Source organism: Vipera berus (genome assembly GCF_964194415.1).
Source record: "Vipera berus genome assembly, chromosome: 2".
Classification (NCBI taxonomy): Eukaryota; Metazoa; Chordata; class Lepidosauria; order Squamata; family Viperidae; genus Vipera; species Vipera berus.
Genome location: NC_138203.1, coordinates 228183924 through 228208765, shown reverse-complemented (window position 1 = coordinate 228208765; position 24842 = coordinate 228183924). Strand labels below are relative to the sequence as shown.

Sequence of the window (24842 nt, the reverse complement as noted above, 5' to 3'; positions counted from 1 at the left end):
GAGTTCAGTAAAGGGAATAATTATGCTGGCTGCCATTTCTATTGGATTGGAAAGACATGCCCTTTCTCTCTTTCCCTCTCCCCCTAGCTTCCCATAGAAGTTATTTAGTACTATACTGTACTAAATTGGGTATTAATATGGGTTGGTATTCATCTTCCTTTTTCTGACTTTGAGCCATTGTATAATCTGCAGTTTCCTATAATCTTTTCTGATATTGGCCCTGTAAACCACCATTTTTCAGGATTACAAGACTACCCAGCCTACTTCAAAACCATAGATAATTTCTTTTTCAGTCTTCAAAATTTCTTTTAACACTCCCATTTTAGTTTCCTCCCTATACTGTACAGCAAAGCCCTATTTGTGAACTAGTCACCAGTTGTCACAGTGGCCATCTAGTCCAATCCACTATAATGCGCACTATCCAGCACCTTCTTAAAACCTCCAAAGAGGGAAAAACTACAATCTCCCTAGGTAGATTTTCCACTTTTGAGAAATCTTACCATCAAAATTCATTTGAATCTAATGTAGTAGGTACAACTTAAAACTTTTATTTCTGTTCCTAGTTCCATGGAAAGTGATTCACTGCCATCTTCCCCAGATCTTCTCTTAAAGTTCTAAACATGGCTAAGTGATTTTGTTTTCAAATTGAAATTCCTAGGTTCTTCCAGCTCAAGTGCCTGACTTATCCTTATATCACCCCTCTATACCTATTCTAATATATCAGTATCCTTCTGGAAGTGTGCCCAGAATCTTACAAAGTTCTCAGATTCACCAGTGCAGTTAGAGGCCAATAAGAATTTGATGTCTCTTTAATTTGATGATTCTTCCAGTGCAGTTCAGAATTCTAACAGCTGACCCACATGGCTAGCTCCTGTTCAGCATGTTAATGACTTGTGTTAATGACAATATCCAAGTGCTTTTCTGATGTTGTACTTTCGAGCCATGCATTTCCATCTTGTAAGTTACATGCTACATATTTTTATCTCTAAATATAATACCTTGTATTTCTCTCTTTCATAAGACATTTTGTTCCTCTCTGTCCAGTCTTCCAAATCTTATCCTGATTAGACTGCAATCGCAATCTGTCTTCACAGTTGTTGCCCAGAACTGGCATACCCCCCTCCCTGGTTTGATAAGCAGTCCTTCAATCCCATCATCTAAGAAATTAATTAAGATGATTAATAATAAAGGTAAAGGTAAAGGTTCCCCCGCACATGCGTGCTAGTCGTTTCCGACTCTAGGGGCCGGTGCTCATCTCCGTTTCAAAGCCGAAGAGCCAGCGCTTGTCCGAGGACATCTCCGTGGTCATGTGGCCGGCATGACTAGACGCCAGAGGCGCACGGAACGCTGTTACCTTCCCACCGTAGTGGTCCCTATTTTTCTACTTGCATTTTTACGTGCTTTCGAACTGCTAGGTTGGCAGAAGCTGGGACGAGTAACAGGCGCTCACTCTGTTACGCGGCACTCGGGATTCGACCCGCCAAACTGCCGACCTTCCGATCGACAAGCTCAGCGTCCTAACCCACTGAGCCACCGCGTCCCTTAATAATAATAATTAATAATACTATCTCCCTAACTTTTGTATTATCATGTTATCATTTTGTAAGCCATTCATAGTTGCTGCAACAGTGATGTGAGTAGCATATACATTTAATTAATAAATAAATCTACAAACAACAAATAAAATGACAAATTCGTATGGATCTCCACTTGTTGGTTATTGCTTTTCCGCTTGGTGAACAGCTATTAAGCTGACTCTAAAGGTAGTTGTAGATTTGGTAAACCAACTTAGTCTGTTGTCATTCAGATTACATTTTAAAAGTTTATGAGTGACAATTTCTAAAAAAATAATGACGAAATGGAGTGAGATTATATCCACAGTATTCCCCTTGTCTTCTAATGTAGTTTCTATGCCAAGGAAGAAGAAAATTTGACGCCAGATTTATTTTTTGACAAAGCCATTTTGACTCTCATCAATCACAACATTGTGTTATGATTTCCAGTTGCTTAAAAACAGACTGTTTATTTTCTGCTCTAACATTTTCCAAGAAATTAAAAGACGCTTGCTCCTGGGGAGGAAAGCCATGGCAAATCTAGACAGCACACTAAAAAGCAGAGACATCACCCTGTCAACAAAAGTGCGTATAGTCAAGGCTATGGTCTTCCCAGTTGCAATGTATGGCAGTGAAAGTTGGATCATAAGAAAGGCTGAGCGCCAAAGAATTGAGGCCTTTGAACTGTGGTGCTGGAGAAGACTCCTGCGAGTCCCTTGGACTGCAAGGCGATCAAACCGGTCAGTCCTAGAGGAGATCAACCCTGACTGCTCTTTAGAAGGCCAGATCCTGAAGCTAAAACTCAAGTACTTTGGCCACCTAATGAGAAGGAAGGACTCACTGGAGAAGAGCCTAATGCTGGGAAAGATCGAGGGCAATAGAAGAAGGGGACGACAGAGAATGAGGTGGCTGGATGGAGTCACTGAAGCAGTAGGCGTGAGCTTAAATGGACTCCAGAAGATGGTAGAGGACAGGAAGGCCTGGAGGAATGTTGTCCATAGGGTCGCGATGGGTCGGACACGACTTCGCAGCTAACAACAACAACAACAACATTTTCCAGGGAATGATGTCAGAGTCATTGGTCAATAATTACTGGGATCTCCCACAGTTTTGCCTTGAACAGGGAAACCACATTTCCTCTTCAGATGTTTGATATATCTCTAGTTTCGTAGGACTCTCCAAAAATGGTTGACAGATTACTTTCAGAATTCTTGGGTGGTTGGGGGAACTAAAGTTCATTCATCAAGTTGACACCTTCCAGGTAGGATAATAATGACAGAACAGTAATAAAATACATTAGGACACCAGGAGCTTTATTCTATTTTTAGCATATTATATTCCATGATAAATTATTTAGGTTGACTTCACAAAATCAATGCTAATAAACAACATCTAATATGGTTTTTCCTTATCTGGTACCTCCCTGGTGTTTGGAGCTATAAGTCTCAGAATACTCTATCAGCAAGACCTTTTATGTACAACAATTTTTTAAAAAAGGCCCAGAAGGGGGAAAAATACAGTAATGCAGCTTAATGTTACCTACAATTCCAAGCTTAAATGACCCAAACATACCAGAAACATGTGGTACATGAATAATATAATGTAACTTTGAAAGGCTTAGGGATAATGTGTGCACTTGATTACCGTAAAAAGTTAGATACTTTATTTACCTGTCAAAACAGGTTAGATAGTGGAAATAGCAAATGCCGTCTCTTGTTTTCCTATTTATTTGGGCAAATCTGCTGCAAAGTCTAATGTCACCAGAACATCTAATACGTATCCTATCCATTACCCATTTTATGGACTTGTATACATATATGCCAAAAAAGATAGGTTATAGCATATCTACTATTAGTGTTGACTTATTATTTTTTAAAATTAGAAAAAAGCAGGTTGAGTATCCAGATCACAGCACAGTGACTATTTGCAGATCATCAAAACATATTATTAAAAATGGATTTTCAACCCTTGCATGCCCTACATGCTATTAGTTTATGAGTCAAGGACACTAGGCTTGGCAAATTTATGTCATGGTTTAATTTATCTCATGAACCTGCCTTTACTTTGTGAACACTTCTGTGAAACTAACAGAGCTATAAATGCCACTTGATATAAGATATCAACTATCAGCTATATATAGTTATATACCGGTTGATACTATGAATAAAGCTCACAGGACACAATAAGTCCTGTTAGACTAATTAATATAACCCGGACCAATTTATATCTTCAGATGCTGCGAACAATGGAACAAGACTACTAAAAAATTGAACCTTGAAAAGACTGCTTGGACTTAAGAATCTTTTAAATAGAAGTCTTGCTTTGGGGAAGCTTGGTTTGAACTGAAGGTTGCCTTAGGACCGTGGTGGAGAACCTATGGCACGCGTGCCACAGGTGGCACACAGAGCCCTCTCTGTGGGCATGCGCGCTGTCGCCCCACTCCTAGGTCTTCAGCTGGGTTTTATAAAACCTTTTCGCTTTAGGCCTCCGCCTCTGTGTGCAAAAAAAAAGTTCATCAATTTCAACTTCTCGCGGGGGAAAAAAAGATCTTGCAAAGTTGGAATTGCTGGATTGAACTTTTTAGTCCCACCCAGTCTGCTGTTACCACTGCAGCCACACCCACTCAATGGGCCATGCCCACCCAATGGGCCACGCCCACCCGGCACCTGACAATATGTAAGTGGGTTATGGGTTGCAGTTGGGGCACTTGGTCTCTAAAAGGTTCGCCATCACTGCCTTAGGAAATTCATATTAGATTTCTCTCTTTATTCAGCTGAGACATGGAGAGCTGTTGCAAGAATACAACTAAGCATGTAGCTTTGAAAAGGTAGACAATAAATCATAGTTGTTCTACACAACAGTAGATACTCTGTGCTATTTAAGTCTGAAGGACTGAAGATAACGTACCTACAGTTCATCAAAAGAAAAAGAAAAATGAAAAGTTTAAACTATGAAGTGTGCCTTGATTTATTGCACTCCTTTTGACTGTGGAAGAATAGAGAATTTGCTAGAACTTACTGGAAGGTCTAAATTTAACAGAAAGAATGTTAAGTTGCATTATTGTTGTTTAACAATTACACAAGATTAAATGCATCTTTTGTATTGCTTTTGTATTACTTTTCCTCCTTTTATGATATAGTATTCTAATAAAAATAAATAAGTTTTATTTTAATAGTCATAAAGAGAAAAATGTGATTTGGTCTATCTTCAGTATCTGAAAGCTTGCATTAACTTCAATTATCTTGACTATACATTGGTGACCATATGTAAGCTACCGTAGCCTGACATTCTGCTTTATGAGCAAATCGTTACAGAATTTAATTTAATTTAATTTCTGATTTAAATTTTTACAGAGAGGATGTCTTAAGAATCTAGCCTTAGAAATTAAGAGATGCACTCTTATTTAAGGAAATAAATATATGTGGATGGGTTGTTTGATTTTGTGCCAAGGTGAGGACATTTGGAATGTGTAACTTTTAAGTTTTGATTACTGATGGAAACTTCCCTGAAAATATCAGATAGACGATGTTTGTACTTTGCTAAATATGTTCAACCATATCTTTCTTTGTGTGTATATGTGTGTGTGTGTAAAATTGATTCTGTTTTTTACTTGGAAAAGTTTTTTGTACTAATTCTGTTTTTGTACTTGAAAAAGAACAAAATAGATTTGTCTTCATCCTAACTTATTTGAGTCCTAAATAACTACTGATGGATTAGCACTACACTAGGTGAGGAGAGAAAGTTGACCTGCCCCCCCCCACACCTTACACACACCCCAATGACCAGATTTAAAAAGCTTATTGTATAGTGAATTTTTCCTTTGTCTTAATAGGAAGAAAGATCAAAATACCTCCCACCTCAGCAGATGTGTGCTCTTAATCTGAAAAGTCTCCCTGGAATAATTATTTATTGTTTTGAAAAGTTAAGTGCAGTTAAGAAAAGCCAGTCTGTCATTTCCTTATTTTATAGTTACTGAGAAATCATATTGATATAGTACTGTACATGAAGGTAAAGTGGGAATTTGTTATGATATTCCATTTTATTTATTTAGAATTACAGAACCGCTACAAATACATGGTTTACAAAGGATTGGCCTAAATGGCTTGGTGCATGTGTGGTTGTTTCCTGTTAGCTTCTAGATTTCAGTGTATTTTTTAATATATTTCCTTATAAAATTTCCTTCTTCAAATAGCTTTGATAAGAAAATAAAATATATAGTAATTACTTGCTGCTTTGACACTTTTACTGTTTCTAGTAAATAATATGGATTAAACTAGCTCTGATTCATAGCATGTTTTATTTATTTTATTAGATTTGTAAAACTGCCCAATTTGGAACAACTCTTGGTTGCATACAGTAGTAAAAACAGATAGAAACAACAAATACTTAAGTTGATAGTAACATAGAAGAATCAAAATACTTCACATAGGCAAGAGTACTCTTGAAGATCCCATTTTTTATTTAGGAAGACTCGTTTTTTTTAAAGTTTTCATATTTTGTCATTTACCGGTATTTAATTGGGTTCTTTTTATTTTGTTTTAGGACTTTTGTAGAGAACAGATCTAATTTTAGGTCATATTTGTGCAGAAATATTGAAAATTCAAAAGGCTTCATGAACTTTTAAGTACCAGCAAATATATACATAAATTATAATATAACTCATTTTGATATAAGCATATCATTCTTCAATTAATAAATTATCTTTAGAAAATAATGAATTCAACCAATGGCACAACCAAATAACTTTTATTGTGTTCAGGAATATCAATAAAGAATATGGCCGCTAGACCCTCATTAGCTAAAATGGCAGATCCCATAGAACAGTGGTGGTGAACCTATGGCACACATGCCAGAGGTGGCACTCAGAGCCTTCTCTGTTGGCACATGTGCCACCGCTAGCAGCAGGTCTATCAGGCCTCCACTGCCACCCAGAGCAGGAGCCCTGCACAGCACAAAGGAGATGAAGCGGCCGACTAGCAAGCTCAAGTAGTGGTAGAGCAGAGGTGACCAGCCATTATTGATTGGCGGACTAGAAGACGAGGGGGAAGCATTTTACATGCGTACGTGCACACACGGGGCCACGAGCATACACGTGCTGCAAATAGGACAGGGCTAGTGCATGATACTCACTAGCCCTGCCTCATTCTTGTGTGGTGCAGCCCCTTGTATCTGCACCCCGCGGTGCTGCAGCGGCCGTATTTGCACCTTGCAGCACGGTGGCCCATTTCTGTGCCCCTGGTTTTTGCGTGCCAGAGGCGGCACTCAGAGGTGCCTCCCTGCCCCCTCCCTCGAGGCCATCACAGTGCTGATGCACCCCTGGCACTTTGTGATGAATAAGTGGGTTTTGGATTGCAATTTGGGCACTCAGTTTCTAAAAGGTTCGCCATTACTGCCATAGAAGGTTGTCGAAAACAAGATGGAGATTTCCAGATACGGACAGATAGGCAGGTACTGGCCAATCAACCAGACAAAGACTAGAAGACAGTGGTGATGATAGATGTAGTGGTGCCAAGTGATAGCAACATCAGGAAGAAAGAGTATGAGAAACTGGAAAAGTACTAGATCCTCAAGAAGGAACTGGAGAGGATGTGGAAAGCAAAGGCCAGTAGAGGTAGGAGCACCCAAAGCTGGGACTCGTAAGCTGGGAGAATGGCTCCAACAGATCCCAGGAACGATAACAGAGTGCTCTCCAGCACGTTAGGAACAGCTAAGATCTTGTACAGAACCGTCAAACTCCCAAGTCTCTGGTAGATGATCTGGGACTGAGGAAGACACAGTTCACCCATAAGGGTGAAAAGGGAAGTTTAATGTTATACACACACATATCCACAAACACACAGTTGTACTAATGAGACTGCACTTGGAATACTGTGTCCAATTCTGATCACAAAAAAGATGCTGAGATCCTAGAAAGAATACAGAGAAGAGCAACAAAGTTGATAAAGGGTCTGCAGGCTAAATCATAGTTGAGAAAGCCAGTTATGTCTAGTCTTAACCAAGTATAGGAGTGACATGATAACAGTGTTCCAGTATTTGAAGGGCTCTCATAGAGAGGAGGGGATTGACCTATTCTTCAAAGCACCTGAGGATAGGGCAAGAAGTAAGGGGTGGATAGTCATTAAAGAGAGATTTAACTTAGAGCTAAGGAGAAATTTCCTGACAATGAGAACAGTTAATCAGTGGAATAGCTTACCCCCAGAAATTGTGGATACTCCCATCACTGGAGGTTTTCAAGAAAAGACTGAATAGCCATTTGTCTGGAATATAAGGACTCCTTCTAACTCATTCTCTCCTTCCCCCCCTCCTCTCTCTCTCTCACACACATACACACAATGACTGTATATAAGGATCAAATTATGCGGTAATGAACAATTTGTTCTTTTACTCAAGCTGTTATTTACATGTTTGCTTTCCTACATTGTTGCTAGGATATATAACAGTGATGGTGAACCTTTCAGAGACTAAGTGCCCAAACTGCAACCCAAAACCCACTTATGTATCGTCTGGTGCCGGGCGGGCGTGGCCCATTGGGCAGGCGTGGCTGCGGTGGTCATGACAGACTGGGTGGGCATGGCCACCTCAATGTTGCTCGTGGGGAGGGATGCCTGTGGGGGCCAGACAGGGTTGGGGAAGATCCAGGGGGTCTTTGGCAGGTGGGACTGTGGGCAGGAGGCTTGTCTTGTAGGGTGAGGTGAGGCGAGGCAGGGGACAGGGCAGGGGTGCCATTACCGCAGGGCAAGGCAAGGTGAGGCAGGGGTGGCTGCTGCCTGGCACCATCGGCCCCCCCACACAGCAAGTGTGTGGGGGCCAACTGTGTCCATCAGCAGCCACAGTCTGCCAGTCCCTTGGTTTCGGCGCAACGTGGCTGTTTGCCACCTTGCACATCGCACCCAATGCAGCTCCCATAAGGCCGCGGAATAAGCTGGGCGAAGGTGAGGAACTAGTATGCTGGTTTCTTACCACCACCCGGCTTGTTCCGTGGCCTCAAGACAGCGGCTCTGGGCAGGAGACAGCAAATGGCCGGTTTTGGTGCAACGTCACTGTTTGCCTCCAGCCGCAGCCACTTGCCGCCTTGCGCATTGCGGCTGTTTGCCTCCAGCCGTGGCCATTTGCCACCACGCATTACACCCAATGCCACTGCTATGAGGTCGCAAAACAAGCCAGGCAGAGGTAAGGAACTGGTATACCAGTTTCTTACCACTGCCTGGCTTGTTCTGCGGCCTAATGGCAGCGGCATTGAGCAGGAGGTGACAAACTGCCGGTTTCGGCATGACACAGCTGTTTGCTGTCGCGCGTATTGAGCCCAATGCTACTGCAATGTGGCTCAGCAGGACGCAGCCATGGAACAAGTGGGTCAGGTTTTACCCCCACCTGCCACATGGATCGCCCTGCTGCCGTTTCCTACCACCTGCCGCATAGATTACTGTGCCATCGCCGCCATTTCCCTCCACCCACCGTGCATATCGCCCTGCCATCGCCACCATTTCACCCCCACCCGCCGCACGGATCACACTGCCACTGCCACCATTTCCCCCCCACTCACCGCACGGATCACACTGCTGTTGCCATTTCCTCCCCACCTGCCGCACGGATCGCCCTGCTGTTGCTGCCATTTCCCCCCCACCTACTGCACAGATCGTGCTGTCACCACTGCCGTTTCTCCCCCCCACTGCGCAGATCGCCCTGCCGCTCCTTGGAAAAGGCCTCCAGAGCTGGGATTGGGCCACTGGGGAGCTGCAAAATCACCCCGTGGCCATGGATCTGGGCTCTGAAGGCTTCGGAAAGGCCTCTGCTGCCTGGATCTATGGCTGCAGAGCGATTCTGGGCCCCCGCCCCCCGGCCAGTTCGGGTGGCAGAGGCCTTTTGCAAGCCTCTGGAGCTTAGATTGGGCCACTGGGGCACTGGAAAATCACCCCGCGGCCATGCATCTGAGTTCCTGAGGTTTGGAAAAGGCCTCTGCCACCTGAATCGGCCATGGGACGTGGGCCCAAAATAGCTTTGCAGCCATAGATCTGGGTAGCAGAGGCCTTTTCCAAGCCTCCGGAGCCCAGATCCATGGCCACGGGGTGATTTTGCAGCCCCCAGCTGCAAAATGATAGGTTATCATTTATAACTCTGCTGTCATATCACAAAGCCTGGATCCATAATAGTTGGAATCAACCAGGATTCTGATAAGGGGCTGATGTAATATAAATAACTTTTCTTCTTGGTTTAGAAATAAGCAGCTTTAGTATTCTATATAAATACAATGCACCACCCATGACAAGACTCTGCTACACTTCAAGTTTAGAAGCAGCTCTGTCATGGAACACATTTAAAACTGCTAAATGTCTATGGAGAGTCTCAGTCACCCAGATCATGGATGTCCCAAAGGTGCTTTTTCAGGAGGCAACTGGACTTTCTTGTCTTTTTCTTTGAAGATATTTTGCTTCTCATCCAAGAAGCTTCTTCAGCTCTGACTGGATGGTGGGGAATGGAAGGAGTAATATTCCTTGCAGACAGCTGGTCATTTGCATTCTTTAGGGAGTTCTTTGGGACTATTTGGATGTTTTTTGTGTTCTCAGGGTCACCTGAGTAGTGCAAATGTGTGTGGAGCCTTCTGGCTGCAGGATTTTTCTGCTCTATTCCTGTAGCCCGCAATGTTTTCTGGAAATTCCATACACCCACACAACCTGAAGGGTGTTCATCCCAAAGTGCATAGCTAAATGTCTATGGAGATTCACAGTCATCCAGGTCATGCTTGTCCCAAAGATGCTTTTTCAGGAGGCAACTGGACTTTCTTGGGAGTATGAAGGAATATAAATCCTTCCTGCAAGGAATATAAATCCTTCCATTCCCCACCACCCAGTCAGAGCTGAAGAAGCTTCTTGGATGTGAAGTAAAATGTCTTCAAAGAAAAAAAACAACAAGAAAGTCCAGTTGCCTCTTGAAAAAGTACCTTTAGCACTCTCACTGCTAGGAATATAAATTTGATTTAGCTTCACCAGCAATCAGGGCAGTAGACAAGGGAACTGGCCATCATCACAGAGGTTATGGAAATGAAATGAAATGAAGACTGCAACCAGATCTTTTCTTTTTTGTTTGGTAAGGATGAGTTAGCAATTGCCAAGTAAAATCCTACTCCTTCAGGGGTCTTATAAAACAATTTTGTGTAGAATTTTCAAACTACTTTTTTTGTAATAGCTTTTTTCAGATATTGGAACCCTTCCCAATTTCTGTTGATGCTCCTTGAAATTACTGTATAACATCTGTCCATTCTAATGCCTTCTCAGATTATAGGCTTTTTTATTAATGCTGTGTTAGTCAAGTGAGCCAGTGAACTCTGTCTCTATGTCGAGTTTTATTTAATTTCCACAGAGAAAGGTCCTCCTAAGAATTCTTTTCTTACTTAAGGCTATATCTAACTTTCAATAAAAGTTGATCCTCCTTATATTTTTCTTGGATCCTAAATCCAGTTTGGAACAATCCTTGTATGCTTTTAATATATAGTGTGTATGGTTTTGTTCTACCTTTATGTTGTTCTTTGTCTTTTACTTTGGGTATAGGAAGGCAATAAAGCTAAGTCTTAACATATAAGCAAGTGGATCACAATACAGACAAACTCTGTTATGACTTAACCAAGCAGCTACATCTTACTGGCATCTGGTCCCTCTCCAAAGAGTTAGAGCAGGGCTTTTCAACCTTTTCACCCATTGTACCACTTTTAGGATATGGCGACATCTGAGTACCACCAGTCGCCTAGCTCCAGCCATCTCTTGCTTAGGCTTGTGCGGTGCTGCCACCGGTTCAGCTCATCCCCTCCCCCGCTACCACTTTTCTAGGATGGTTGTGTACCACCTGCCAGGTGCCAGTGTACCACAGGTGGTACCCGTACCACTGGTTGAAAAGCCCTGAGTTAGAGCAATTTTTAGGAAATGCTACAATAGAGGTAGTAGCAGTGGCACTTCTACAAGAAGTTAGGCTTTTTTTGCCAGCCCTTTTGAGAAGGTTGTATGTTTTGACATTTGATGATACAATTGAGTTGACCTTTGCTCATCTGACACTACTACTGGCACCTTTGAGCCATTTAGGGTACAGCATTTGAGAGAGTTATTCTATGCTCATTTTTCTCCTAATTGCCTTTCTGCTTCTAGATATGGTAGTTTTGCACTCATCAGTCTCGCTAATCAGGAAGAACTGATTATGTAGCTGCAATATGCAATTTTATGAATTCAAATTCCTTACTTAGATTTGAAGGAAGTCCATTTCAGTTTTAGGCACCTGTGGCAAGGATGTCATCCTTGTGCACTATAAGCTAAAAAAAAAACAGGATTCTTGCCCCAAACCCTATGCTCTGGGATATTAAATATCGAAATTTTGTTCCACCAGTGATGCAAAAGAAAAGGAGGTTCTTTGCTATTATGGTCAACTTCAGACTGACTTTAATAGAACATACAGACCAGACTGTGCTTGTGGCTGGGAACTGGAACGACAGAGTTCTAAATAATAAAATATTGAGGAGGAAAATAAAATAAAATATAAAATATACTGTATACCTTAGGAAACAACAATGAAACAAAATGACTTACAAAATTTCCATGGCTCTGATTATTTCTTCACAACTAGCAGGGTCAGTGGCGTAGTGTGGGTTGTCAGCACCTGGAGCAAGGCAAGTAATTTACGCCCCCTAACCGCACGCCTGGCACCACCCCCCTCCACAGTGGGCGGCGACCCGGCGGCTCGGATCGGATTCGCACAGCCAGCACTGCAGTGAGAGAGAGTGAGTGAGCCAGGCAGGGGCAGAGAGCTGCGAGTGCGAGCGCGCCCCCCAGATGTTGCGCCCGGTGCGCCCGGCCCCCCCTGCACCCCCCACGCTACGCCACTGAGCAGAGTCTTCCCACAACCAATTCATGCTTGTATGCATAGATATTTCAGGATGGTGTACACAGAAACCAAACTGACATTAGTAGAAGGAGGTAGAAGAGCTCAGTTATAGCCATACATATGTGGCTCAAAGTACAAACAGTAGACTCAGATGAACAAATATCAAATCGGTTGTAGAATCCAATGACAAAACATACAATCTTCGCAAAGGAGCTGGCAGAAAAGTCTAACTTTCTGTAAAAGGACCCATAGGCCAGTAGGATGTAACTGCTTGACTAAATCAGAACACATCACAAACAAGTTAAAATAGAAGAAGACAGCCAATCAATATCCACACTATGATCTTGAGCATTTAGCCAGTATTTTCAAGGAAACCATAAGGAATGAGGTCTTGAACCGCATTGACCAGGAACCAGAAGAACTGTGGAATGAAATTAAAGTAGTTGTCAAAGATAAATGTGAAAAGAGACTACCAAGACGAAGGAGCAGGAAAGCAAATAAACTGTATGTCACAACAATTGAGAACAATCTTGAAAATTGCCAAGAGGAGAAGACAAGCCAAAGTCAAGAAAAACAAAGATTCCAGCAAGGAACCTAACAAAAACTTTCAAAGGGTTGGTAGAAGAGAGAAGAAACTATTACGACGACAGCTGTAAAAACACTGAAAATGGAAATAGACATGAAAAAAACAAGGAAAGTCTTCCAAATGTTTTCTAAACTCAGAAAGAGTGGTTGGAAACTTTACAGTCAGAGAACCAAATGTATACTTAAGGAGGAATTTTCCAACAGTGACGGCAATTAAGCAATGGAACAGCCTGCCTCTTAAATTGGGTGTGTGTGTGGGGGGGGGGAACCTGTTATTTTGTCCAGAGTAGTATGAAGATTCTTGTACTGGGCTTATATGAGATTACAACTTCTAAATGGTATACTAAAGGATGTGAATGGACAGATGTAATTGATTCATAGAAGGCCAAACAAACATGGATATAGAATATACTGAATATACTGAAATTTTGTATAGTAGAGATGTCAACATACAAGATTCCTCTGGAGATATTATCTATTTACTACTAGGAGATCAGAACGATGAAAGAAAAGAGGAAGAAGACCAGCAACATGTTCGATAGATTCAATTACATAGGTGATGAGTGTCCAGCTGGAAGACCAAAGGACTAGACTGCATAGAGATCATCCTGGAGAAAAGCTATTTGTGTAATCAATAAGAGTCGACACTGACTGGAGGGCACATAATTAGTCAATAGCTTCATCTATGTCTGTCTGTCTGTCTGTCTGTCTGTCTATCTATCTATCTATCTATCTATATCTCAGAAAAAGGCAGGTAATACTATCATTGAAAGAAGAAACTATAGCAGAATTGGTGCAACTTCAGCAATTTGGATGGTTCTTTAGAGTTTGACAGCTGAAGTTGATGGAATGAAATGTTAAATTATAGCCCTTTGTTTTGAAAATGTAGATTTCAAAGCTTCACTTTGGCAAAGCTTCAGCTACTTCAGTATTTTTCTATATAATATGTATAATCTATAAATACATTAGCATTGAACATATCTTTTGGTATTGCTCATAATAATATTGAAGGAACAATGTTAGTATGAAAGCAAGAACACAAATTTGTGTGCCTGATTATAGAATTTAGTTTTATGAGAAGATGTTGAAGGAGCTAAATCTAGCAAAAAGGAATTCATGCTATATGGTATATTTGTACTGCCCCATATTTTGCCAATTATTATCACTTTAATTGAATAAACTGCAGATCATCTTGCAATTGAAGTAATAATAATAGACGTGAAGGAATACAGTTCAGTTTAGTAATGTCAGTAATATCAAACAAAAATTCACTTTATTAAATCTAACTGTATGTAATTATTGATCTCCAGCAAAGTCTAAAGCGAGTGTGCTATAGGTGCCTTTATAATGCTTCTTAGTGAAAATTAGAACAAATTGATTCTACCCTTGGTAGAGTGTTTACTAAGGATGGAGGAGTTTTAAGATGTGCAAAATCTGAAACATGGGGAACAAATAGTCTGTGGTGAGGAATGATTTCTTGTCAGAAATGCAGATGCATAAGAGTGTGCTTCTCTGTCCACTTCATTACATAGAAAATGTCAAGAGGAAGTCTAACCAAGATAGTTGTGGTAAGATGGATTTCATGAGATCCTTAAAAGGAAGAAATAATTTCAAAGACAAAAGATAAGTATCAAGCAGGATATAATGGAGGTAAAGATGATTTGAAAGAACGGAAAGCTAGACTGGAACCATTCCACTATTCCATTTCAGAATGAGCAATTATGCAAATCTGAAAAAGAGTCAAAGAAATTAAAAGCAGGAGACAAAACATTTTACACCAAAATAATTAACAATAACTCTTCAAACTATTAAAAAAGGTAAAGGTTCCCCTGCACATGCGTGCTAGTCTCCATTTTAAAGCCGAAGAGCCAGCACTTGTCCAAGGACATCTCTGTGGTCAAGTGGCCGGCATGACTAGACACCAAAGGCTCACAGAACGCTGTTACCTTTCCACCGTAGTGGTCCCTATTTTTCTGCTTGCATTTTTATATGCTTTCGAATTGCTAGGTTGGCAGAAGCTGGGACGAGTAACAGGTGCTCACTCTGTTACACGGCACTCAGGATTCGACCTGCCAAACTGCCGACCTTCTGATCGACAAGCTCAGCATCCTAACCCACTGAGCCACCGCGCCCCTGACTATTATATCAATGTAAACCATCCTTGCTATTACCACATCTATTCACCACTTCATGTATTGCCCTTTGATTATTTAAACCAAAATAGTCTCTTTTTTATACATTCAAATTTCCTTTCTATTCCAGTCCTGATCCCCATAGATCATGATAATGATCATAATGAATTTTTTTATTGCTGTTTTCTGTGTGGCAATTCTTTTAGCAAAAGAAACTACTCTTTGCAAATGCCTAAAAATTCTTTGACAAGACATTTGGAGAATATATTGTAAAAATACTGTTTAATATTCAGCTCTGTATCCATTGTCCATGGATTATCAATGCATTGTGTCATTATGTGTGTGGAAGGATAAATTACCCTGAAACAAGAGATTGTTCTGTGCAAAAGACAAGATCAAATGTTTTTTTCTTTCTCTCTCTCTGCTGATCTGGATGCCAGGTGTGCAGCTTACAAAGATAGGCAGTTAAAAAGAAAAAAGGGAGAAAAAGTCTAATCTCATTAGAATCACTTGCAAGCTGCCATATAGGCTTTGTTGGAATAAAATATATAAAGAAACCTGCCCCAGTCTGATCCGTTAGGGAAGTAAAACTCACGACTCCATTAGGTTGAAGTGAAAAGGCACTTTTACTAAGAGACGCTGATTGCAGTAGAGTCAAGCGGAATCTAAAATCCCCACAGGCCAATACAAAACTAAAACCCCTGATTTCCCCTAGCCTTCCCCCCATGGTTCATCTGTGCATAGCCAATCCAGCGCCACCGAGATGTTATGAGAAACTCTGAGGTGTTTGGGCTGGTGAAATTCCACACTCAGGGCAAACAGCCTTGAACATGTCAGGGCAGCAGTATGAACCGGATTCCAAAATGTTCTGCCCTTCCTCAACTGTCAATTCCCTCCTCCCAATTTCCCATAATAATAAAGATACACAACTTTATTGCCCATTGGTTCTCCCTCCCTTCCCTAATTGATGACAGAATGCCGGGCAAGGCATCAAGCAGAAGCTGGTGGATCAGATAAACTTGCTCATTTAGAAAGATGCTGTTGGAGTAAGAGGCAAATGGATAGGATGTGGACCAGAGAAAGCATTGGCTAAGAGTGCCAGGAACCAGTGATCTATGGCCTGGGTGAAGAAAATTGGAGAAGCTTGTAGTAATTGACCAAGGAAGAACCTACAAAGAGGTGGGAGAAATGAGAAGTGGCAAAGCAAAAACCAGGTGCTAAAAAATTGGAAGAGTGGATTAAGGAATATATAGAAGTAAATTCTATGCCAGCAGTCGATGATAATTGTTGTGTACTGAATGTATCACTGATACATTTTTTTAAAAGAAAAACCAGTAGGTTCTGCTTGCCATATGGTTCTATGACAACTGGATTGTAGCAAATTGCCAATATAGGGCCAGCAAATAAAATTGGTGCCATTTCTGGAAATGGGGAAAAGTCAGTTCTATAGAAAGGGGAAAGTTTGTGTAATCATGGTGAACTGTCTCTTAATGCAAGCTGTTTATGGTCATGCTTTCCCAGCATATTAAGTGACTTGAGATACATTCCCACTCCAAATGTTTCTCAGATATTTATTTCAGTTATTGATTTTTAGAATGTTCCAAGGTATAAAGAGAAGATAGGAGGTTGATTGTCATGAATTTTATGAGTTTTGGTGGGAGTCTTTAAAATTATTTTCATCATAACTCAACTCTAATGTGACAGAATAGCCAATGGTAAATTTCACCTTTTTATCCTACAATGAAAATTCTAGGTAAAGCAGTGATGGGTTTTTGATCTAAATGGCCCTGGTGTAGTGGTTTGTTGGTTTTGTCCTGGTATTTATCTAATGGTCGTGGCTGACATCTTCGGTGGGAGAGTGAATTGCTTTGTGGTGCATCTGTCAGCTGCTCACAGGTATACCATCAAGCACAGTTGCCAGTGAAACCTCAGGATAAAAGTAGATGAGACCACTGCTCAAAAGCTCATCTCTGCTTCACTGATACCAGTTATGAAAGCCTACACTGGAATTCTAAATAGCTTGCATGGAACTTGACATTTCAAACATTGCTTGGTTTTTATAAAGTGTGCATGGGTTGGTCGGCAACAATTTTATTTGCTTGAGCTATAAATTCAACAATGTAACAATGAAACTTGTCATTCTACTTCATACTAATTGTATGTGTTTGGATGGATAGATAGATACTGTGTGTGAGAGAAAGAGAGAGATGTGTACAAAGCACCTCTCTATGAGATATTAGAACCATGATCTTCTTTATGAGGCTCAGGAAGTTTACTTATTTATCATATTTAAAAACTGCATATCCTTCACATACAAATAGATATAAAACAAATATTAATATGTATTACTATATAATAATACAGTAATATTATAGTAAATTATATAATATAATAAAATTTCTATAGTTAATATTTCATATATTTTATATAATTAATTTTGTAATCAATAACATTTAAAATGTTATAAATACAAATTTAAAATAAAATTATAACGCATTATATAACATTATAATAAAAGAATTTAAAATACATAATAATTAAAGTTCGAGATTAAAAAGTGGGAGAGGGGCTTCAGGGCACTAGCCAGCTTGGTGACTGCATGCTTTTCTATGGGCCACAAACAAAACGGAGCCAGGTCTTCAAACATTTTTGGTAGACCAGGAGAATGGGGGCCCATTTCATCTCCGGGACAGGGAGACAATGTTCCAAAGGACAGGGGCAAATTGCTCTGAAAGCTGCCCATGGTTCTCCCTGCAAACTACAGCAATTTTGCTTCAGTTGAGATCCCATTTATTTGTGCATGTAGGCACATGCTGATAGTTGAGGAAACTTTTTAAAATGGCCACGTGAACTTTGCAAAGGATGTGGCTGCTTTAAAGATTTTATTAAGAAATCTACAGAGTCTAAAACAAATCCCTGCATAATCATTAGCTTTAGGAGATGCTATTTAAATGCTACATTAATTACCAAATGTAGTTCAATAAAATTTATTTTGGATTATTGCAAATGATAATCATGTTCTTACTGAACAGGTATGATGACTGAGCTTATCGGGTAATGCTAGTCATGCCTAATATTCTGAAATGTTGTAAAATCAATGTTGTACGGTATTTCCAGCTCCATTTGGAGGGGGTCATTTGGTAAACTGACACTACTGCTCTCTTGAGTTGTAGACAGATGTGGACATTCTTGTGACTTCTGAAGTGCCTCTTCTGAATCAGATCTGAAGCACTGCACAGCTGCTAACTGTATTAACAAGAGCAACTGATAGTATATGTCAGGGATAGGCAACCTTGACTCTTTTATGACTCATGGACTTCAACTCCAAGAATTCTGGGAGTTGAAGTCCATGAGTCATAAAAGAGCCAAGGTTGCCTACCCCGTATATGTCATCCAGTATATAATAAACTAGCCAACAGTCAAGTAATCTAAATCAGATTCAGGAATAGTATATTCCTGAACTGGAGGTGTTTTTATGTTTGTTTGCTTGCTTGCTTGTTTAGTTATTTATTGGGAGCAATCTTTTAAATTCATCTAAGGTGCCATGACAAATCATTCTGATAGAATAGAGATACTCATCTGAGATGTTATTTATGTGACCCCTTTTCCTTTCTTTTTTCTGTTACAAAAGTTGGAATAACTTATTTATTTATTTCTTATTTATTTATATCTTATGAAGACAAAAAGCCATAAAATTAATGAACAAAGAATTTCCCCATTAGTTATTTTAGAAGTTTCATTTTAATCAGCTACTAAGGTACTTCTAGGAATCAAGTTTAAAAATAAAAGAAACTTCTCTCCCCTTTTCTATCTTTTTTCTTTTCCCTTTAACTCCGCTAATTTCTTCTTATCCTAGAACATTTTTCATTACAACTCTGCCTTGTCTCACTCCCAGGACATTAATTTTCAGTTTGTACTTCCAAGACAGGTACTGATTAATTCCTCTTTGATACTGTGTGGGGTTTTTTTAATGATGCCATGCTTCCACACATGCAATTCTTGGTATAAGAGAGGAAGATGTTGGTGAAAGTCAGCAATTTAGTGTGTTTCCATTTATCCTTTAATGTTAATTCCAGGTATCAAGAATATGAAATACCAAATATTGGGGTCCCCTTGGGGTCACAGCAATGTAGATTTCTAGCATGCTACCCAGGTGCAATAGAATTTAGAACTGATTTTGGGGAAGTATAAAAGGAAGTAACAAGCCATTAAGAAGGGGTTTGGAGAAGAGATTACACAGTCCAAAAGTTGAAGCATGCATGATAGAGAAACTCCAAGTAATCTACCCTTGATTTTATTTAGCATAAGATTGGATAAACAGAAGCTTGGATAGTATTTCAAAGTTCTATTATTATTCTCAACAATAAGGAAGTGATATTCCTTCACTATTTATTAGTCTGGACACCTTAACAGAATTACAGAATGACAGAGTTGGAAGAGACATTGGAGGTCATCTAGTCCAACTCCCTGGTCAGGCAGGAAACCCTATACCATTCCAGACAAATGGCTGTCCAGTCTCTTCTTAAAAACTTCCAGTGTTGGAGTATTCACAGCTTCTGGAGGCAGGTTGTTCCACTGGTTAATTGTTCTAACTGTCAGGAAGTTTCTCCTTAGTTCTAAGTTGCTTCTCTCCTTGACTAGTTTCCATCCGTTGCTTCTTCTCCTGCCTTCAGGTGCTTTGGAGAATAGCTTGAGTCCCTCCTCTTTGTGGCAGCCCCTGAGATATTGGAACACTGCTATCATGTCACCCTTCGTCCTTCTCTTCGTTAAACTAGACACACCCAATTCCAGAAACCATTCCTTATATATTTTAGCCTCCAGTCCCCTAATAATCTTTGTGGCTCTTACTACTCGAAACTCTCATCCTCTTCTTTTCAGTGTATCAGATTCTTCTTCTTTTTCTTCTTGATTAGTTCCCATTTGGACTTTCCAAAATATACAATTACAATTGTGGCCATCTCAGATGGTGACTACTCTGTGAGGGCGAAGTCAAGCTGTCCCCATACAGGAACACTACTGCTAGTTCCAGGAAGACCAAAAAGATATTCTGTTTATTTCTTTTCATGTGCTTTTATATTGCTTCAGTAGTAAAATTAGAAAATTGCATTTTTCTAGGTAAAATGTTGGATAGTACACATTTTAATAAAATCCAAATAAAAACTTGGACCTTAAGCTCATTAAGTGAAATATACAAGGCAGCTACCTCCAAAGTACAAGCAGGGTATGATATTAAAACAAGAACACACGGATGTTGATTATCAAACATATGTAGCTTTGTTATTAGATCTCTACAACAATGAAAGACAAAACTTATATACATTGCTAAACTGAAATCAAAATAATCTTAAAAGGGAAAATGATTTATTAACTTTTTTGTTAACTCATATTTTCTTTAAAATATGCAACAAAATAATTATTATAATTTGGTTCTGGTTTACATGAACTAGTTGCTTTTTAATTTAAGTTTCCAGGTTGCTTCAAATTGGACATTAAATAAATAGAAAAAGAATGATTCAGATTATACTTCATTCTGTATAATTATTTTGCATTATTTTGGAAAGGGAGAGACTTGGTGAGCTGAGCATAAATCCTTATGGTTTTGCCAGAAATGATGAAAATGAAATAGTAGGAGCAGACTTCAGAAAACACCCATTGCTTACATAGCCGACTGTAATCTGAATTGGTATCAGCAGGACCATGGACAGCTATGAGTACTGGCAATTTGCTTCAGTGCTTGGAACTCAACTAAATCCTGCTGCATGCTTAGTCTCCTACCACATTTATTGAAGAATTATTTCACTAAGTGGACTAATTCAGATCTCAAACAAATGAAGTTCAGGGAGAGTTTTATTCAGGTGATGTCACCTTCAACCGAGGTAGCTTTATTGCATATGTACACATCATCACCTGTTATTTATTTTTTATCATGCTTAAAAGGAATTGGGGTTTGTGCTTATTTTGTAAGAAGAAGAATTTAAGAAAGATTAAGCTTGAAAGAATATATTACATACATTTGTAAATTAAGCAATAACTGGTTAAAAAACCCAAACCAAAAATTTGGATAGAAAAAAATGTGGGAAAATTGAATTTCTTGGACTGCTAGTGCCTAATAAAAACAAGGAGGAAATAGAAAATCTCTGTCTAGAAGACTGAAGAATAAAATGAGATTTCAATGGTCCACAGGTGATCTGGCACCATGCAACACAGTGCTTTAAAGGCATTAAATTGCATAGATCTGTTGGGTTGAATGGTATTTATATACTGTATGAAACATTATGAACAGTTCCAGATGGGTAGTAGTGGGTTGCAGACAGGGATTGGGAACCACTGGCATGAAGATAAATCACATTTATACACCACTCAAAAGAGACAATAAAAAAGCTAAAAAGAAAATAAAAAGACTAGAAGACATGTTCTCCAGCAGCCAACACCCAGATAAGTAGGGATTAAGATCAGACAAATAATCAAACAGGAAATAATACTCTAATCAAGGTACTACCAAGGAGAAAATCACATCCCTACCAACACAGGCAGGGCAAGCACTGTATATAAGAAGGCAGCAAGCCCTACACTCAGTAGTATTGATGATATACCTAGCCGGGTAATGAAATACCAGCAAGCAAATAGCCAATCTTAGAGAATTCCAAAGACTCTACAGTTCACCCTTGAGGTATATATATCCTTTTCTTTTGGAAATAGGAACAGAGAGCCTTCAGGAGACATTATATAGGTTCTTGTAGGATTTTGTAATTGTCATTGTTTGGAGTTATGACCAAGGAACTTAAGACAGTTTATTTTTGTAGAACATATGCTATCATTTCCTTTCTCTTACATATTGTTATGTTCATCTATATTCAGTCACTTGGAACATTGTAATTTTGCCTTTCCCTACTTGATGCTCCACATATTCCTACTACTGTAATTTATTAAGTTTTGGCTGGACAGTCTTAGAATTTCAGTTCTTTATATGGACAACATCAACTGAGAAAGGCTGCTTGCAATTGCTTTAATTATGGTATTGCATAAAGCATTGTTGGAGAGCCAGTTTGGCCTTGTAGTTAAGGCACCAGGCTAGAAACCAGGAGATTATGAATTCTAATTCCATTTTAAGGCAGGAAAGCTGGGTGGGTGATTTTGAGCCAATCACATCTCTCTCAGCCCTCAATTGTCTACAAGCAATAAGCCAGTCACTTTGTATGTCTGTCTGTTCATCCATTTGTCCATCCATCCAACAGTCAACACAATTTTGAAACCACCTACCTCCTTATATAGGGACTCTGGATGGTGTACAAATATAACATAAAACACTACATAGAATTTAAAAAGAGGCAAGGATGATTAAAATTCAATGTCAACAATTAATTAAAAGGCAGGGGAGGTTTCAGCTGGATGGATGCACAGCCAGTTGGTTTTTGTTTTTTATTATAAAGTATAGTTTTGTGTGTATCCATTTTTATATCTCTTGTGTGTAGTCTGATATCCATGAAGGAAAAAGTAATAATTTGTTACATTCACTGACTCTCAGTGCTTAATCAGCTTTTTAAAAACAGTGTCATTTTTCAGAAGTGAAGACTCATTAGACCACATCATGTATCCCTATTTTGTAGTACAAATCATTCATACTAAAAACTGGAAAAAGATATATAGCTATTTATATACCCTATCTGGAATTATGCTTTTACTTACTGAGTTTGACAGAAGTATACTGTATTTAGCACTCAGATGCTAAAGGAGTCTTGTTGAATATATATTGTTAAAACAAAACAAAATGAAAAGCATATCAGAACAGATGTATTACTTCAACTGTACGCATCCCAATTTTAATTGTAATATTTGCTTTTAAAATACATATATTTAAAGCTTATAACAATAAACATCTATTAAAATTGTTCACCCTTGCGACTGCAACTTTACTACTGTAAAAAACATTAGTGATCTTTTGAGTGAAATTCTGTTGTAAATTAGCATGTTGGTGTTCATCTGCTGCAAATTTTAATAAATATTATGTATTTATTTTACAGATCTGAAAGTGAAAATTCAAGAAGCATCAGGTATGATTATCAGATTTCTTTCCTTCTGATACTGCTTTTCAGCCTTTTGTCTAAGATCAAGTGTTGGAGTTTTTCTGATATTGAATAATTGTGATAGTTACTTATTCTACTTATTTTCTTCTTTCTGCATCTTTTTTTCCTTTCTTTTCAATAGGGAATGTATATAGTTACAAGAAAAAAATATATTTAGCAGTTTACAAGGCCAACATTCTTATATTTTACTTGCAGATTTAAGCAGAAATAGTTTCTTAAGCATGCCAAAATTAAAATTTTAGTTAAGATTAATAAAAGATTTTCTATCTTTAAGCAAAGTTGAGATTTGAAACATATTTTGGAAAAGTGTTCTTTGTTTTATTCTTCATTATTTGTTTATGCAATATTTGAGGATACAACAATCCTTTAAATATATTTCTGTATATACAGTACAATTGCTTGAAAGTTTGAATGCGTCATCAAAGATTGGAGGGGATGCTTCTTTTATAAGTGTAAAACATTTTAATGTAACTTATTACTATCAGAAGCTGAATATTCAGCACTTTATGAGTCATTTTTTCAGCTTAATAATTAGAAGTTTACCCATCATTATTTTTGAATCATCTCTCTTTTAAAAGTCTTTTTTGTTTCCCTTGTGCATTCTGGAACTTTTATATGAGAATTTTCTAGAATCTGTCTTGAGGTAGGTGTGGCCTAACTTTATTTTAATTTTTGGAGACTTTGCATTCCCTGGAAAAAATGAGAAAACTTTGCTTTGCAGTGAAACGTTCTGAGCTCCAAGATAAAGATTTTATTTATTTATTTATTTATTGATGGGATTTATATCCCGCCCTATCTCCCGAAGGACTCAGGGCGGCTAACAACAAAACATATAGTAAGTACAGAAATCAAGATAAAAATAAAACTGAAATCATCTGTGCAATAAATTAAAATTAAAGAATTAAAAAATAAATTAAAAATTCTAAATATAAATTAATTAAAATGCCTGTCAGTCCAGGTCAGCCTGGTGGAACAGGAGTGTTTTGAGGCCGCGGCGAAAGGATTGGAGGTTTTGGGCCATACGAAGTTCAGAGGGGAGCTGATTTCATAGGGCTGGCGCTCCCACAGAGAAGGCCCTCCCCCTGGGGGTCGCCAGCCAACATTGCCTAGCTGATGGTACCCTGAGGAGGCCTTCTCTGTGTGAGCGTACTGGACGATGGGAATTTGTTCCCGGCAGCAGATGGTCCTGCAAGTATCCCGGACCTAAGCCATGTAGGGCTTTAAAGGTAAGTACCAGCACCTTAAATCTCACCCGGAGGGCAACTGGTAGCCAATGCAGCTCACGCAGGAGGGGTGTAATATGGGAGTATCGGGGTGCTCCCATCACAACCCGTGCAGCTGCGTTCTGCACCAGCTGAAGCCTCCGGGTGGTCTTCAAGGGCAGCCCCATGTAGAGAGCATTACAGTAATCAATACGGGAGGTAACGAGTGCGTGGGTGACTGTACGTAGGGCATCTTGGTCCAAAAAGGGGCGCAATTGGTATATAAGACGAATCTGTGCAAATGCCCCCCTAGCCACGACTCCAATATGATCTTCAAAACTGAGTCGTGAATCTAGGAGGACGCCCAGATTGCGTGCTCTATCAATGGGAGGTAACATCTCTCCTCCTATAGTCAGAGATGGA

At 39.4% G+C, this 24842-nt stretch overlaps 1 protein-coding gene across 4 annotated transcripts in view; it reads left to right on the top strand.

Moving 5' to 3' along the window:
- The window catches only part of IQSEC1 (IQ motif and Sec7 domain ArfGEF 1), a 332174-nt gene that overhangs the window by 21837 nt on the left and 285495 nt on the right, over positions 1 to 24842 (top strand). For all 4 annotated transcript variants that reach the window (XM_081317422.1, XM_081317423.1, XM_081317421.1 and 1 more), the window contains exon 2: positions 23155 to 23184. In XM_081317422.1, the coding sequence (XP_081173548.1) occupies positions 23155 to 23184 (30 nt within the window). The remainder of the gene's footprint in view (positions 1 to 23154; positions 23185 to 24842) is intronic.